Below are 18,156 nucleotides of genomic sequence, written 5' to 3' on the forward strand. Positions count from 1 at the left end.
AAGGCTGTAAAAGAGAGCTCATATTCTCTAGCAACTAGCTACAAAATCACTTAATCCCTTTTTAAGGAACTCTTCTATGTTTAATGTTTCTCATAAACTGTAATAACATTGAGTGAACAGATCTCTTATTTACAGTATGCTCATAGTCAGTCTAGACAGCGTCAAATGACAGGTAGGTAGTAAGTTAAGAGATTACTTAGTATAGCTTCATATGTTCTGGGGCTGGACCATTGCCATCCAGCCACTTCTTCTCTGGAATCCACAGCATCCCTAAAGCGTGACCACAAAGTGTAAACAGTCTCCCCATTGCAAATAAAGTCACTTGCTTGCCATCGCATATTGTGGATGCACTTTGCTCACATTTTGGCCTTCATATCTGCACATGAATTCAAAAATGTATGGACAGTGGGTCATTCTTCCCATGCAACTAATTAAAGTCATGTTTCTCCGTGAACATCTTCCATTGGTGTAGCAGAAAGAAGTGAAGCCTGTTGCTATTTTAAATTATAACATATCTCATTATAGGTTGTATCATACAAAGAGGATGAAAGTAGGAAGATTGGGAAAGAAGGGTGGCTGATGACAGGAAGAGAGAGGTAGCAAGCACACAGGTTAGGGATGTTGCACTTGTAAGTTCACTCTGCCACAAGCTTCGGGAGTTGCTTGTGACCCACAGTTATATGGAGGAGTTAGTTAGGAAAGGGAGGCAAAACAGAAGAAGAGGGAAACTGCTAAAAGGGGAAGGCAAGTGTAGTATCGGTGAATTACATAACATGGGGACAGTGCTGAGATGGGTGTGGACAAGGACTATAAGGGGTCAAGGCCAGGAAGATTGCAGGATTGAAGTATGTGTTAGCTACATAGTTCATAGATGCTGTTATTAAGGAAGAGGAACCAGGTGGCATAAGTTTTGAAGCAGCCATAGAAGCTCAGCAGTGTGATCCTCCAGTAGCAGGTCAGCTCTGTTCTTGGTCAATGTTTTGCGGTAGCCATTCATTCTGACAGACAGCTGGTTAATGGACATACTCACATATTAGCTCTGTGAAAGTGACAACAGAGCTGCTATAAGCCTATGATGGGGCTAGAATAGGATGTGATCCTGTGTGTGTGCGGCGAGGGTGGATGTACATGGAGCAGGCCTTCAGCAGGGACATGTTTAAGTTCTTCCAGGACAGAGTGTTACTGGGTGATGATGGGTTGCTCCTTTGTAACTGGTTCATGGAGTTGTCTGAAGATTAGAGCACTCTGTGAAAATGGTATAATTTAGGGCGAAGTTTGGTATGTAATTCCTGTCTGTGAAGGTGCTAGAAAGACTTTCAGCATAGTATTCCTGGGATTGCACAGCACTGTTTCCTCAGAAAAATTGATCTGCGACCACGAGACTTGATGGTGGGGTTAGTCCATTTCTCTGTACTCACTTTTCAAAATGACGTTTTTCCCAGCATTGGATGACTCGACAGAGACCTGGGATGTAGAAGTCAGTGGTTTTGGCTGTTTAGGAAATATTCTACCTCAAAAATCAACTCATTATCACCCCCACTGCCTACCGCCCATGGAAACAGGGAGAAGGTACTAGGTTCTGTGTCCGGATAATGTGGGGAGAGGTGGACCAGACTCAAAATTTGATAGAGGCAGTGCAGAATGCAAAGTGTTGTCAAGGGGCAAAAACATCCCCTTAGATAGCCTCCCACAACACTTTTTCATGACAGTCTCTGGTAATGATCTCAAAATATTTCAGTATTTGGCTCCTTGTGGCAGTTTGTCCTTTAAGAGAATAATTTTTTGATATCATAAATTGGCAGCCGAAAAAAAAAAAGAAAAAAATCCCAATGATGATTGGGTCTTCACCCTTTTCTGTAATGGTGAATGCGTTTTCCACCATTGCTTTGTTCCTTTGTCTGGAAGTCATATATCCAGTCCTCAGAGGTAATTAGGAAACTAAATAAGTCATTTGGATTGGCCCAGCACAGTTGTAACATTTCTGCTGCTGTCGTGGTTCAGCAGGGTTTTGAATGGGTGTGGCTAGCCATGGAACCCAATGGGGGTTACATTTTTATTGCTCAGTTTTCAGTGTCATAGTTTAGTGAACCATGAGGGCAGTTTTTAATGGTGAAATGTGAACTTTACAGCATTTTAAGTAATTCTGTCTGTGGAGCAGAGTTTGTCCCCTCTCCCTCCCCACAGGAATGGATGACAATTCATAAAGGTGCTAATGCCTGTGCTGTTGAGAGCCCCACATACACCACCATCACCACCACCACCACAATCATCCCAATGGACCACCAATGGATGTCATGCAAGACATTGATACCTGATTGTCGACTGATTTTCGCTTTTTCCTCTATCATCTTGATTGTCATATTTTTAATATGAGAGCCTCCACTTCTTTTCTGATTCCCGGTTCTTCACAGTAGCCGGTCTGTCACTTTATTCTTCCTCAAATGTATTTGACCACACTGGAAGCATCTGAACCACCTAACCACTATGCCATGTGATGGTGCATTGTTGCTGCACACTTCCACCTACTTACTCCACTTTGTTGCAGTGATGTTCCCCTTTAAATGCAGAAAACAAATTACTGTATGATACTGCACTGTAGCAATGAGCTATGCCATTTTATTTTAGCTCCTCTAGCAGTGTGGTGTAGTGATGTGACATGAGGATGTTACCAAACTACCGACATTTGCCTCCTAACGACACAAAAAATTGTTTACATAACTTTATCTTTTCAAGGTATCAATTAAAACTTTATGACTTAACCGTTGTATTGATATTTGTATTAATCGGGTACAACAAGTAGCTCGAAGTGACAATTTGTACCCCCCCCCCCTTCCACAGATTTTTCAGTCTGCATTTTAACATGGCCTTCACCTCAACGATGTGAGCAGTTACCAGCAAAAACACATGGTTCAGATTCCATGTTAAACTTAGGTCCCCTCTCCCCGGTTGGATAAGTGGGGTAGGTTAGGGACACGAAAGTTGCCAAAGTGGGTGTCCAAGACTTGCAACAAGCCATTGAGTTATTATTATTAAAATTATTATTATCATCATCATCTGTATACATATTTAAGCTTGTATGGAACCCTCTGAGTGAGAGTCCCACTCACACTTTTTTTAAAGTCTCATGAATTCATAAAGTTTGAATTTATTAACATATTTGTGATAATTACCTGCATGTGTGACATATTACAGAGCAGATGTACAGTTATGGGATTATTTATTTGTTGATGCTCTTGGTTTATGTTATTGGATGTTTATCATTAGTTAGGTGTCATGGCTTTGTAGTACCACAAGCCCAGACGACTAAAAAAACTGCTTTTGAGTAACAGTTTGATACAATTAAACAAATTGTCAGCATGTTGACACTTAATTGTGTGTAAAGGTGATATGTTACTGAAACATTAATGTTTTTTAAATCAGAGTCCATACCAAGTTTCATAGTGTCATATTTCTAGACTAAATAATATGCCTTACCCTTGATTGGGTAAGTATATTCCTACACATGTGGAAACACACACATACAGTTTGCTGTAATTACGCTATCTCGCAATAGTAAATATTCAGTAACATTTGTTTTTTATGAGCTATTTTTAGTCTTCAGATTATTTTCACAAATTGTATATAATATGTATCATTTGTTTCAGACCAGATCAGCATTGAAGAGTTGGATATCATCTACAAAATACCTCATTGTGTGCCAATATCTGCTCATCATAGGTGGAACTTTGATGATCTGCTTGAGAAAATGTGGGAATACTTGAAGTTAGTGCGAATGTAAGTAACACCTTGGGTTCCTTAGGATATTGCATATACAGGGTGTTTATAAGTCACCTTTAATTGTGAAAAGGATCAATAACCCTCAGAAACGTCTGATACAGCACTGATTGCAATACATTTTCAAGTTATATTCCCACCTAACACTGTCAGTTCCCAACATTCTGGCTAGGTGGCATGCACGAATGAGTTCTTTTGACAGTCATCATGGAATCGTATTATGGTGCAGAGTGCACACTGTTTTGTTTATGGTTTCATGATCCTAATCCACTGCAATTGAGCAAGTGTTACATTCATAGTCCAGATAAATCAATGAGACACGGCAGCTTAGAATTGAATACGCCTGATATTACGGTGTGGAAGGTATTACAGAAAAGCCTGTTACTCAACCGCTACAAATTGGAACTGTTTCAGGCTTTAAGAAGAAAGTAATGAAGAAAACAAGCCGAATTTTGTGTAGAAATGTTGTAGAAAATTCAGACTGAAAATGATTTTCTTAATAAAATTGTGTTCAGTGATGAAGCCACCTTCCATACCTGCAGTAAAGTGAATCAGCATAATGTCTTGATGTAGGTTGAGCAGAAACTACATCACATAATCAAACATTTAAGGGACTCACCTAATATAAATGAATTTTGTGCTGTAAGCAATAACAAAATTTATGGACCTTTATATTTGCCAAGTCAACTGTAGCTGTCCTGCCATACCTGCACATGCTATTTAATGCCTCTGTTACAACAGGATATGGGCACAGAATTTATTTCCCAGCAAAATCGCATTCCACCACTTCATCACCCTCAAGCTGTTACGTATCTCTGTAGGAATATGCTGACTTGGATTGGATATAGTCGAACAATATCCTGGACACCATGATCACTTGATTTAACCACAGTGGACTTCAGTGTTGGACAGTGTGTTTGTTCCTCCGCTTCCAGGAAATGCCGACGAGCTGCGAGAACAGCTAACACTGGCAGTTGCCACCATACATCAAGACTTGCTTCATAATATGTGGCAGGAAACTTATTACAGATGGGACATTTGCCATGTTATAAAAGGTAGTCACGTTGAACATATGTAAATAAAAATTGAAGATATACTGCAGTTAGTGCTATATCAAACAATTCCGTGAGTTATTTATCTTGTGCTCAATGAAAGGTTACTTTTGTATAACTAGTTTATAAATACTTTGTATATGATATTCTATTAAAAAGAAACCAAAAGTTTGTACCTGGTTACCAACACAAAATAAAATTTGGGTAAAACAGGTGTAAGTGTAAAAATGAACAATTAAGGATAAGAAAGAGCACTTCAATTGTTCTTAGGTGAACTCTTGCCATTTAATTTTAAAAAATATATCCTAAAATCAAACAAACATTATGATAGTCTGTAGCTGAATGATGGGTGGTGGAATCACATGCTTAAAGATACAAAAGTAACATAACTTCTCAAGCTTTTGCAAGGTGTAGAACTTTGCTTCCGCCGTTGGCTGATAGGTGGCGACAACGGTAAGTAGCTGTCGAAAGAAACAGATCGCAGACATCAGGCAGTTAGCTTGGACCTCGGTCAACATAACCTCATTCAAACATTAGTCGATTTGTGTCTGCATCATAAAGTTGTTCTTGATTGAAAAAAAAAAAAGAGGTCAGTTTAGGAGCCTAATTCTCGTCATTTGCGGGAGGTGTTACTGTTTTGTTTCAATATGAAGAAAACAGCAGCTGAGTCTCATTGAATGCTCTCAAGTATGTATGGTAAGGATGCTATTAGTGAAAGAATGTGTCGTGAGTGGTTTCAATGCTTCAAGATTGGTGATTTAACGTTGTAGACCGGCATAATGGTGGAAGAGAGAATGTTTTCGAAGATGAAGATTGAACGGCGTTTGTGTGTTCATGAACAGTTGCTTCAGAGACAAAAATGGAATGGATTTCTGCATCTCATTGTGACCGGGGACAAAAAACGGGTTCATTACAATAACCCTAAATGCAAAAAATCATGGGGATATCTCGGCTATGGTTCCTTGTCGATGGCCGAACCAAATATTCACAGCTCAAAGATCATGCTCTGCATTTGGTGGGACCAGCACGGCATCATGTACTATGAGGTGTTAAAACCAAGTGAAACAATCACAGGTGGTCATTATCAAACGCAATTAATGCGTTTGAGCAGACCATTAAAAGACAAACGGCCGCAATACAGCAAGAGGCATGATAAAGTGATTTTGCAGCGTGACAACGCTCTACACCCCATTGCAAAAGAGGTCAAAACGTTAAAATGGGAAGTCCTACCCCACGCGCCATATTCTCCAGACATTGCTCCCTCTGATTATCACCTGTTCAGATCAATGGTACATGACCTGGCTGACCAACACTTCCAATCTCATGAAGAAGTCACAAATTGGATCGGTTCGTGGATCGCTTCAAAAGATGAACAATTTTTTCAACACGGTATTCGTACCTGCCTGAAAGATAGGAGAAAGTAGTGGCCAGCTATGGAAAATACTTTGAATGATACATGTGTAACCAATTTATTTCATTAAAGCCTCAAATGTTGGGGAGAAAACGGCAGAAGCAAAGTTGTACACCTTGTATTCTCTTTATATTAGCACAATATTTGCTCTAAAATTAGAAAAAGAGCTAAGCTGAAGCAATTGTCAGATCTGTAGAGGGTGCGCATACTTCATCTGTAGGTGAGTGGATAAAGGTTCTTCATTTTTATTTGTTATGTATCATAATCAAATTCTTTTGTGCTCGGTGTGGTCCAGTTCTACCAAAACGTAGTATTTGTAAGGTGTAGACTGAAGTGTTCTGTGCCTTACTATGTGGAGAGTGGGAGTTGTTGAGATAACTATATGGTTCTGTGCTTCATATGACTAGCAGTCCCCCACTTTTCTCTAGTGCCAACTTCTTCATTTTATAGTAGCATTTATACCCAGTGTCCTCAGTTATTTGTTGGATGTATTCCAGTCTCAGTCTCTCCTTGCAGTCTTTTCCTCTGCAATTCCCTCTTGTACCATGGAAGATGTTTCTTGATGTTGTAACACATCCTAACATCCTGTCCCTTCTTCTTGTCAGTGTTCTCTGTGTATTACTCTCTTTGCTGATTCTGTGGAGAACCCCTTCATTCCTTATCTTATCAGTCCACCTAATATTCAGTATACTTCTATAGTGCCACACCTTGAATGTTTAGATTATTTTCTTCTCAACTTCTCCCATAATGCATGCTCCACTTCCATGAAATGCTGTGCTCCGGATATACATTGTCAGAAATTTCTTCCTCGAGGCCAATGTTTGATACTAGGAGACTTGTTTTGGCCAGAAATGCCGGTTTTTTTCTGTTCTAGGCTGCTTTTTTGGTTCTTCTTGCTTTGTCTGTCATAAATTAATTTGCTTCCAAGGTAGGAGAATTCCTTCACTTTGTCTACTTTGTGGTCCGCAATTTTGATGTTAAGTTCCTCATTAATCTCATCTCTGCAACTGTCATCATGTTTGTCTTTGTTCGGTTCACACTCAGTCCATATTTTGTGCCCATTAGACTGTTCATTCCATGCAATATGTCCTGTGATGTTCTCTCGCTTCCACTGAGGTTAGCAATCTCATTAGTGAATCCTGTCCTTCATACCTTTTCCCCTTGAATTTTGATCCCACACCTGAACCTATCTATTAGTTCCACCATTGCTTCTTTGATGTACCTTTGAACAGTAGAACACAAAGGCTGAATCCTTGTCTTACCCCCATTTTAAGCTAAGCACTTCATTCTTGATCTTAGATTCCTATTGTTCCTTGTCAATTCTTACATATATTGTACCAATATTATGAGAAGGAAAGTTGCTACTCACCATATAGCAGAGATGCTGAGTTGCATGTGTGAGTTGTGTTTGCATGAGTGTGTGTGTGCACGCATATGTGTGTCTATTGTTGGCAAAGGTCATTGGGCGAAAGCTTTAAGTGTGAAACTTTTTTTGTTGTGCCTACCTGCAACTCAGCATCTCCACTATATGGTGAGCAGCAACTTTCCTTCTCATAATATTGTTACATTCCATCCTGGATTTTCCATTGTTTGACTTAACACATTTTGTATATTATCTGTCTTCCCCAATAGCTTATAATGATTTTTTTGAGAATCTCGAACATCTTGCACCACTTTACATTCTTTCATGGTATTTCTAGATTGAGAAATCCAGTGAACTTGCCCTTGATTTTTCTTAAATCTTTCTTGAGCTATCAAGTACAACATCAGAACTGCCTCTAGAGCCTTTATCTTTCCCAAAGTGAAAATGATTGTCATGAACAGATCCTCAGTTTTCATTTCCATTCTTCTGTACATTATTTGTATCAGCAACTTTGATTCATGAACTGTTAAGCTAATTGGGGGGGGTTATTTCTCACACTTATCTGCACTTGCCATCTTTGGCATTGGGTGGATGATAATTTTCCAAAAGTGGATGGTACATCTCTAGTCTCATAGATTTTCAGAAATTCTGAAGAAATGTTACCTATGCCTTCCACCTTGCTTGACTGCAAGTCTTCTAAAGCTCTGTTAAACTCTCATTAATATTGAATCAACTATGTCATCAGTATTGACACCCTGAGTCTTCTACTGTAATGTCACCAGTCGGCTCCTCCCCTGCATTTAATGGTGGAATTCCTCTTGTGCTCTTTAATGTTGACTCCTTTGCTTTTAATTTCACGGAAGGTTGTTTTGACTTTTCTCTATCCGAATCTGTCGTTCCAAATGAGCATTTTCAAAATCCTGCAGCCACTTCACCTTAGCTTTCCCTATGCTTTTTATTTATTTAATTTCTGTTTTATATTGCTGTATTCAAACCAATTTCCTGTGAGCATTTTTGTATTTCCTTCTTCCATCCATCAGTTGAAGTATTTTCTCTGATTACCCGAGGTGGTTTTTACATTCCTTGTACCTGTATTTATCTGTCCAACTTCTGTGATTTCCCTTGTTAGAGGTATCCATTACTCTTCCAGAGAACTGCTGCCATGGTATCCATAATCACATTATAGAACTGGTGATCCTTTTAACCTTAAGCCTACTTCTCATCATTACTAAATTGTGGTCTGTGTCTATATCTGCTCCTGGGTATGCCTCATAATCCAGTATCTGATATTAGTATCTCTGTTACACCACATTGTAATAAAATGGCATCTTCATGCGTCTTCAGGCCTTTTGCAAGTTTATCACCTCCCCTTGAGATTTTTCAACAGTGTATTCACTATTACGACTTGAAGATTACTGCAGAAGTCCTGTCTCATTCCTATTACCAAGCCCACATACAGAACCCTGTCTTCTGTTCTTTCCCCTACTACCGAATTTGTCACCCATGATTATCCGATTTTCATCTCCCTTTATGTTCTGAAATATGTGTTTAATATCCTCATATACTTCCGTTGTGTCTTCATCTTCTGCTTGTGATGTTGGCATGTATATCTGAACAGTTGTTTTCGTTGGCATTGGTTTGCTGTTGATTCTGATGAGAACAGTCTTATCACTGAATTGTTCGAAATAACTCACTCACTACCCTACCTTCCCATAAGTAATGAATCCTACTCCAGTTATACCATTTTCTACTGCTGTAGATGTTACCCTATATTTGTGTGACCAGAAATAATTATCTTCTTTCCATTTCACTTCACTGATCTACTCGCCTGGATAGCTGTGCACCTTAAAGTGCCTCTTTCAGGATGGGGAGATGAGCTGGCCCTAGATTGAATCTGCTCCGCAGATTAACAATGAGGGTCGGTTTGCCAGCCAGCCTGTATGTGGTTTTTAGGTGGTTTCCCACGTCCTACCAGGTGAATACTGGGCTGGTACCCTTGTCCAATCTCGGTTACACAATGCACCAACATTTAGAAAATTTTTGCTCACTTTCGCATGAATAACTGTACACACAGACATTTGGGCTACGCACCTTCTGTCCTGAGAGGTAACAGGGTTGTGATAAGAAGGGCATCTGGCCACCCCTTAAATTAACCACGAAAAATCCGTTCATAACGATGCTGACCCCTGCACCGCTGCAGGAGAAAGACACAAGAAATAGAAGTTTTCACCTCACTGCTCTCCCACTACATTTAAACTGAATCTTTACATTTCTCATTTGACAAAGCTTACCTATCAAGTTCAAACTTCTGACTTTCCACACTTCTACTCGTGTAGACTGCTGCCCATTCATGGTTATTCAGTCTTCTCATGGTAACCTCCCCCTTGGCAGTCCTGTCCCAGATATCCCAATGTGAGACCAGTGCAGAATGTTTTGCCAGTGGAGAGAGCATTATTTCACTTTTTCAGTTATCAGTAAAGAGTGTGTCAAAAATTACATATACTAAGTTTTAGAGGAGATAAACTTATTGTTTTTTACATGACAAAAATATCACAGGTGTATCATTTCTGTGCTGCCAACATCTGGGGAGGACGGGGGGGGGGGGGGGGGGGGGGGGGTCAGATGGAACCTTTACAAGACACCGGTAGAAGTTCCAGAAGGGCTGGTTGCCAGTATGGATGAAGCTGCAGCCATTATTTAGAAACACTTGGTTGTTTTGAATATTTTATGACCACTAACATACAAATTTCAGATCTGCATTAATGTAAATGGGCAACACTTTCACCAACACCTCTAAAACAACAGTCATCAGTTTGAACACCATCTCTGACTATCAGTAGTGTCCAAATATTCCTGCAGCCCTAGTGAGGAAATGATGCCCCTATGAAATATTTGTTCCATAAAAAAATTCATTTTTATCTCCTCTAAATGCTCAAAAATTTTCTAAATGAAGTTTTTCATACCTTGTACTTGAGCAATCAGTAAGTGTTTCCTTGCTTCAGTATGGTGTAACAAAAAATTACTGCATCACTCATCTTTAAATATGAACATTGTTCTCTCACCTTTTGAAGCAGTTGATAAATTTATGAGTGTCTCAGTCAAATAGTATCTCTGTTTTCTAAATCAAACATAATGGTCAAAAGATGCTGACTAGACCAAAGTTAATTCTTCACAATAAAGGATGGCAGCCAAAAACAGTTGGCTGCCATCCTTTATTGTGAAGAATTTTAACAGTTGCTGCTGCAGCCATGTTTAAAATCTTGTCAAAGTTAATTCATTGTACTGACCAGTGTTACTTTAATGTGTTACAGATACACAAAACCTAAAGGGCAGCTTCCTGACTATGAGTCACCTGTTGTACTTCACTCTGACAGACGCAGTGTGGAAGACTTCTGCAACAAGCTTCATCGCTCAATAGCGAAAGAATTTAAATAGTAAGTTTGCAGAATTGCAACAATTGAGTATAAATTATATTTTTAGAGTAATTCACCACTAGAGGTGTAGATTACATCCAGAACATTAAACAGAAGCAGTGCAGTTGTCTCAGCATTCATAGTAATTATTTTTGTCTCATAAATAGGAAGCAATAGAGTACATGTGTGTACATATTATGGATGGTGGTTATTGCTGAAACTACCGGTCTTCGGTGATTTTTTTTTCCCACGCCAGATTAACGTGCTAGTTAAGATCACTCAGAATAACCTGTTTCTGAAATAACCAATTTTAAGTTTTTTATGCTTTTTTATTTCTTGTGATAAATGTTGAAATCAAACAAAGCTTGAAATAGTTTGACTCTCTCAGTTTCAAGACACACAGAATCAAAAATATTAGATTAAATAGGCAAGTAAAAGAAAATTTAGTCCATCAACCGTTCACTTCTTTTCTCGGAAAAAGATAAGTGGTTGAATAGTACAAAAAATCACCAGTTTTCTCCAATTGATTCTAATTTTTTGAGACTCTGTTCAAAAATTATGTTGTAATTGGGGATCTCACCCTTATTCGTGTGGCCTAAAGGGTGAAAACTGAGGTTGAAGAATTCTGTTTTTCATGTTCATTTGTCCGTTTTCAAGGGCTACAAGCAGATAAAGGTATATTATGTAGACACAGGCAGCAGATTAGCTAATTTCTACTTATATTGTATACTATGGATGAATTATTTTTAAGTTATTGCTGTTACCATAATTTCCTTCCTCTTTTATTATTTCATAGAAATGGCAGACAGGTCTTTAATCTTTTGTGGCAAACAAAGCAGTGTACTTCATTACAGTGTCACTTGGTAAAAATGTTTCCAGTCTAGGTTTGGCGCCATTCTGAAATACGACAGATATCTGGTGACAACAGCAAGAAACTACCATAAAGACAAAGTGCGGAGAAGTCTTTTGCACAGTGTGAACATGCATACATTAACTCACAACATGCAGCAACAGGGATACTATTGTATCAGCGATGCTGTACCTGTGCTTATGCCATGTGTTTATTGCTCATTTTTGTTGGCATTGTTGTTAAAATAGCACTGATTGCGTTTCCCATTTTCTATGATATTTTATGAATAAAAGTTAATTCTTTTTTAAAAAACATTTAAAAGTGAAAAATTTTAGCACAGCTGCTATGGATAATTGCTATATTAGCTTTTTTACTCAGTTATTAGTAAAAATAAAAAACACATCTTTTAAGAGACCAAACAAATACCAAAAAATAGCATTTACTCATAATTTAAGTATCGGTATACGTTTTAACCGTTTGCTTTTTCCCATCTCTAACTCACATCCAAGAGCATTTTAATATATCCAGTCTTTAACCAAAACCTAAGGCATGAATAATAAGCAGTCTTTCAGTATGTAATAAAACATACAAAATTAAATACCAATGGGAGAAATTTAGAAATGAAAGGGTTTAGGGAAAAAAGTGAACTATTAAAAAGACTTACATAAGATAGCAGTATGCCTGTGCTTCTAACAGAAGTTGAATGGCTTGTGGATGACTGTCACTTTTATAAGAAGTGGAAGCTGGTGTATTATTAGTGGGTAGTGAGGAAAAGATTGAATGTAGAATCAGACATGAAATGCGTGCTAAAATTGGACAATTTATTGAACATCTCATGTTAAGTGGTCCGTATCTCCACCTACTTGTCCCTGTGTTTGACATTTACAGTGTTCTGGCAGCTTTTCTTCGAATACTCCGCAGACGTAATGGCTCTGATAGTTGGATAAACACCTACATAACTATAAGAAGCTCTTGCATCATAAATGGAAACTGACCAAGTGAGGCCTCTTTTAAGTGTTCTTGATCATCTTCAAGTTACCCTAAAGACTTGCCCACAAATTGGGAGATAGAATTTACATCATCATTTACTGTTCTTAATTCTGCAACCATCTTTGGGCTCTGGTCTTCGTGGAGAAGAATAGAAAGGCAGTTGCACTCCATGTTATTTGGGTGTAACTGTATGTCCTCTGCCTAATGCATATTATTTCTTAATGCTTGGCCATATACCAGTGTCCACTTCTCTTTTTCTTTTTTTGATTGTAGAGATGAACCAAATGTAATAGGCCAGTACTTTGGGTTATAGCAGAATTTTCGCAAAGGGGCCAACTCTCAAAGAAGTAGCGTAGTTTTCAGTGCATTGAGCACTTAAGTTTTCTGTTTAGATACACCTTTTGGCCATTTTCTAAATGAACTTCAAAGTGGAACCAGTTGTAGAAGCACTGATGATTGTGGGGAGCTGAAAATGCAGCATCTATTTTTGGCGAAATTAGAACTTTTTTCTTTACAAATGAGCACATGTGTAATTTTCAAATGTTGCACACTACATTCCCAAGGACAAAGCCTCAGTGCTGTAAAATGGATTGCTACAAAAAAGATATTAGAGATAAAAATTATAAAAGTGAGAATAAATAGCTTTTTGACCAGAATGTTCACTTCTGTAAAAACTTATAACAGTTCCTCTTTGTTTTTCCCTGAAATAGACTTTTCTTGTTTTCTTCTTTTGGCTCTACTTAAGCTTTCACAATTATTTCTGTTAACAAGGAGAGCATTTTCTCACTATTGTACAAAGTGCTTCTCTTTATCTTTTTCCCTCCCATGTTGAGCATTACAGATTCAGCAAAACACTGATTTCAAATCTGTAGCACATAATCCCTGATTAGCATGTTGCAGAGCCCTTTCTTGAATATTCATCATCATTTGACACAGATATAATTGTAAGATACTTAGAGTAAAATTAAAACTGAAAATAACTCTTTATGCTTCACAGGAAGACTCTCAGCTACATCAAAATTCGTTGACCAGTTCGCTGAACATTATAAACTGGCAGTTGTGTGGGCGCATAGACAAATGAGAACTTAAAATTGCCCAGGGGAAGAAGTGCAGTGGGGGGAAACAAGCCCTGCCACCCTCTTGCAAGGCTGGCAGCCTAACCCTTCTATTGTTACTCTAACTGCAGTCCAGGCTAAAATACTTCTCATTATGAGAGATTCATTGTAGTATGAGAGTGATGTAGTTTTTGTAGTGGAATATTTAGTTATGAACCATCGAATCTCCTCCACCAATAAAGTCCATTAGGGGTTGCACATTGGTGATTTGCCTGGATTTCAAACTTGATGCAAACTTGGATGTTAAAATAATATTTTCCAACATGCAGATGAATCCATTTAACAACAGATGTATTTTCTGAAAGCAGTTACAAAGATATTCACACAGCAGCTGTTACAGACTTTGCGTCATTACATTGGCCAAACTGTGATGGACTTAAAGTGCTTTGCATCGCACAATATATACCTTCTCTTAACAATGTATGTTCTTTGGCCCATTGTCAAAAACAATTACATTTACTGATTTTATAATGAAAAGTTAATGATTTGCAACAAACTGTACGTAAGGTTCTAAAGACAATAAATCATGATTCATTCTGAATACATTTCTAAATATTGTTCTTTTGACTTGTGCAGAAATTTGGTTATGAAGTTACATTTACAATACTTATAATAAAATCATTAATTACATTTTGATTTCACATTCGATGTACTCTGAACATTACCTGAGGTACAGTACAAAATGCCAAAATGGAATTTCAGATTACAGTTCTGTAGGATAATTTTGTAGTACCAAAATGCCTGAAAATCAATAGTGTTTACATCAGAATGTTCGAGCACTGTTGGTGAAAAAGTTAATTACAACTGATCTAATTGGTTTTTCATTATTTACATGATACATAAAGGACAGAAATCACATTAAGTGCATCAGATGACAGATAAATGTTCAAAAAGTCTTTTTTACATAAGTTGAAATTAATAAATTTTACTATTAATTATTGGTTTCATTACAACATAGATATTTCTCCTAACATTTCTGTGGGAATGCAATAATGCAATCACGTGAATGAAATTATAAATTTTTCTGAAATTTATGACAGATTACATCATCAGGTTTTATAACTAATTACAGCTGTCTGCTAATTACAGGTAAATGATCTGAAATAATTTAAATGATGCTGATTCGGTATATAAGTGAACCATACGGTTTAATTCACTGATAGGAATTATGAAAAACCATAATTTATCACTTTTGTCCCTTACATATTGTGGATCAAGTAATACACAATTTACTAAACTTTTAGTGGTATTGAAGCTTTGGTTAACTACCCTATAAGTTGTCTATAGCCTGCATTTCATTATTCTGCAAAAGCAGAACTAACAAATGGTCATAGGGATCAATGATCCTTTCTGGTGTCATAAGAGACAGTCTCAAACACCATGATGAATCAGGATGCTTCTCCTCACTGATTTCAAAATCAGAAAAGAAATGAATGAGCAACACACAACCCAAAGCAAAGAAGATTGTACGAATCATTTGGTGATCGCTACTGCGCAATTGCTTGTTGAGGTTGGCAGCATTGAAGCAAGATATTTCAGGCCCGACCTCTGTTGTTACCTTATGCTACCATAATTCAAAATACCCTCACCTAAAACTGCGATGTTACAAAATGTGTGCATAATACCAACTTTAGCTAGCTGACAAACATATGTGTTTCTCTGTAATAACTGCAATCTTTCTCAATACATAAAAGTTTCCCTATCCTTAGCCAGAACCCAGTCCCACGTACCATTCCTGAATTAAGAACGTAGGCTTCTGCGGCCGGTGTCATAGTGATTAAAATTCTTCTGGGTTTTATGCCGCGTCACTGCTAAAAACTTAACAACAAAAATAAACAAAAACCGATGTTTTGGCTGAATTGCAATGGCCTTCCTCAGGGCACGACTGTTTTGCATGGGGATAGGTGCTTCTATTTATTACAGACTATCGATGTCTGACGTCACCATTGTAAATCTTTTAATTGGCCCTCTAATATGATTGGCTGGTCATGACATAAGGGAAGATGGAAAGAAAGAGTCTATTCGTGGATGTCCATGTCGTCAACGATTGGTAACTGTCCGCCAAACTGCGAGCGGTTGCAGGGCAGAAGCTACACGGGACATGGACACATCTGCACAAACAGCTGTAGAGCAACTGTCAGTCCACTTCCGCACACACCAGGAGGAAACTTGCCAACCAGAAGCCGAATGCTGATTGGCGGACAGTTACCAATCGTTGACGACATGGACACCCACGAATAGCCTCTTTCTTTCCATCTTCCCTTACATCATGACCAGCCAATCATATTAGAGGGCCAATTAAAAGTTTTACAACAGTGATGTCAGACATCGATAGTCTGTAATAAATAGAAGCACCTATCCCCATGCAAAACCAGTCGTGCCCTGAGGAAGGCCATTGCAATTCAGCCGAAACGTCGGTTGTAGTTTATTATTGTTGTTAGTTTTTAGCAATGATGCGGCATAATACCCAGAAGAATTTTAATCAATGTTCCTGAATTGTTGCCTAGTTCATGGAATTTTCATATCTGGCTGCAACCTCTCCTTCCACAATGATGTCGTGTGTTCAAATTCTGACTGTCCATAGCCCTAACCAACATAGCCATGCAAAACCATGTACATCAGGCTCAAACTTGCCTGCAATGCCTCCTCTCCAATCCTAAATTCTTGTACTCCATCCAGATGGAAACTCTTGTGGTCCAGGAACTAGAGGAGTGTGCACAATGACACCTCAAGAAACTCTCCAACCTGTTCATCTCCTCCTTCCGCCTTGAACTGCCATCATCCACATATTTAAAAGAGCCTTCAAACATCACCCGCATCCTATCATGGCCAAAAACCCTGTTTTGCAGACCTCCTACAGTTACCTCACTGTCGGAAATTCAGTCCCATCGCCATAGAGAATCCAGAACCTAAACAGACCTGAAACACAGTCATGAACCTGTCCTCCAAAAGCCTAAGTCCCAATGAAGTATCATTATTTTCTAAAGGCCTTCCCTTTTGCCCCACACCCAAATTCAGTTACGCTAGACTTGCTAGAGACCTTCTCTCCTTCTCTAACCTTACCAATCAGACTCAGTCCAAAACCAATATTGAACACTGCCTGACTGTTCACTCCTCCATCCAACCATGAGCCACCCCCTGTTAACTTTCCAGAATTTCCTAACCTCGAAGGTTGCATCGTTCCCCAAATCCCTCAACATAGAAACCAACCTTAAATCCACAAAAAGAACTGTAGTCCACCACCTAAAATCTGATCCTAACCTTATAACGCTATCTGCAGACAAGGCCCCCCCCCCCCCCCCAATTGTGCTTACAAAGTGCAGGGATTACCAGCTGTCAGATTCATCCACCTACAGCCTGCAGCCATAGTGATCCTATTTGAGAAAGCAGCAGGATCTCCTGTCCCTCTTCAAATACTTAGGCACATCACAGAACCTCTCCCCCAAGTCTGTATCTCTCCTCACCCTTACCGCTCCCTGTAGATTACTGCAATCTTCTACTTTTTCAAGATTTTTCCTATGAGGTCATTGATGTCCTTAATGAATGGCAGGAAAACTTTCGATTTCAGCAGCGCTTGACCATCGCTATGATCTCTACTTGGTGGTCTTAGCGCTCTTTTCACCTCAGCAAATGAATAACCATTCTTGAGCAATGCATTGGTGAGATGTTTTAATTCTGCATCAAGCAGCTCTGGTTTGCAGATTTTCCTTGCTTTGCCTGCCAACTTTTTTTTTTTATGCCTCACTTTTCTTGTGGGTGGTGGTTCGAATCCCGGTGGAGGTAAACGGTCTGTCTGCGTCGGTTTTCGGTAAACCGTGTGGCCCAAGCTACCATCTTCTATCTTGAAAATTAGCACATCAAGAAAATTTAATCTTCTGCTTGCAACCTCCTCTTTGGTAAACTGAATCTTTGGATTGATCTCGTTCAGGTGTTGTGAAAACGATCCAGTTCCTCGTTGCCATCCTGCCACAAAACAAATGTATCATCGATGTAACAGAACCAAAGATTCGGTTTCTCTTTCGCAGTTTCCAAAGCCTGCTCCTCGAATTTTTCCATAAAGAAGTTCGCTATAAGTGGGCTGAAGGGGCTCCCCATCCATTTGACCACTGCATAATAGCCTGGAACATTTTATTATGTGTGACATTTCTGGCCATGAATGTTCACATTTTATGGTCAGTTATACTGCCT

The 18,156-nt window shown here is 38.7% G+C and overlaps 1 protein-coding gene across 1 annotated transcript in view; it reads left to right on the plus strand.

Annotated features, from left to right (window-relative positions):
- The window catches only part of LOC124609363 (GTP-binding protein 128up), a 52,345-nt gene that overhangs the window by 29,304 nt on the left and 4,885 nt on the right, over nucleotides 1–18,156 (plus strand). The window contains exons 6-7 of the mRNA XM_047140067.1: nucleotides 3,645–3,774; nucleotides 10,912–11,034. Of these exons, the coding sequence (XP_046996023.1) occupies nucleotides 3,645–3,774; nucleotides 10,912–11,034 (253 nt within the window). The remainder of the gene's footprint in view (nucleotides 1–3,644; nucleotides 3,775–10,911; nucleotides 11,035–18,156) is intronic.

Source organism: Schistocerca americana, chromosome 1 (genome assembly GCF_021461395.2).
Source record: "Schistocerca americana isolate TAMUIC-IGC-003095 chromosome 1, iqSchAmer2.1, whole genome shotgun sequence".
Taxonomy (NCBI): Eukaryota; Metazoa; Arthropoda; class Insecta; order Orthoptera; family Acrididae; genus Schistocerca; species Schistocerca americana.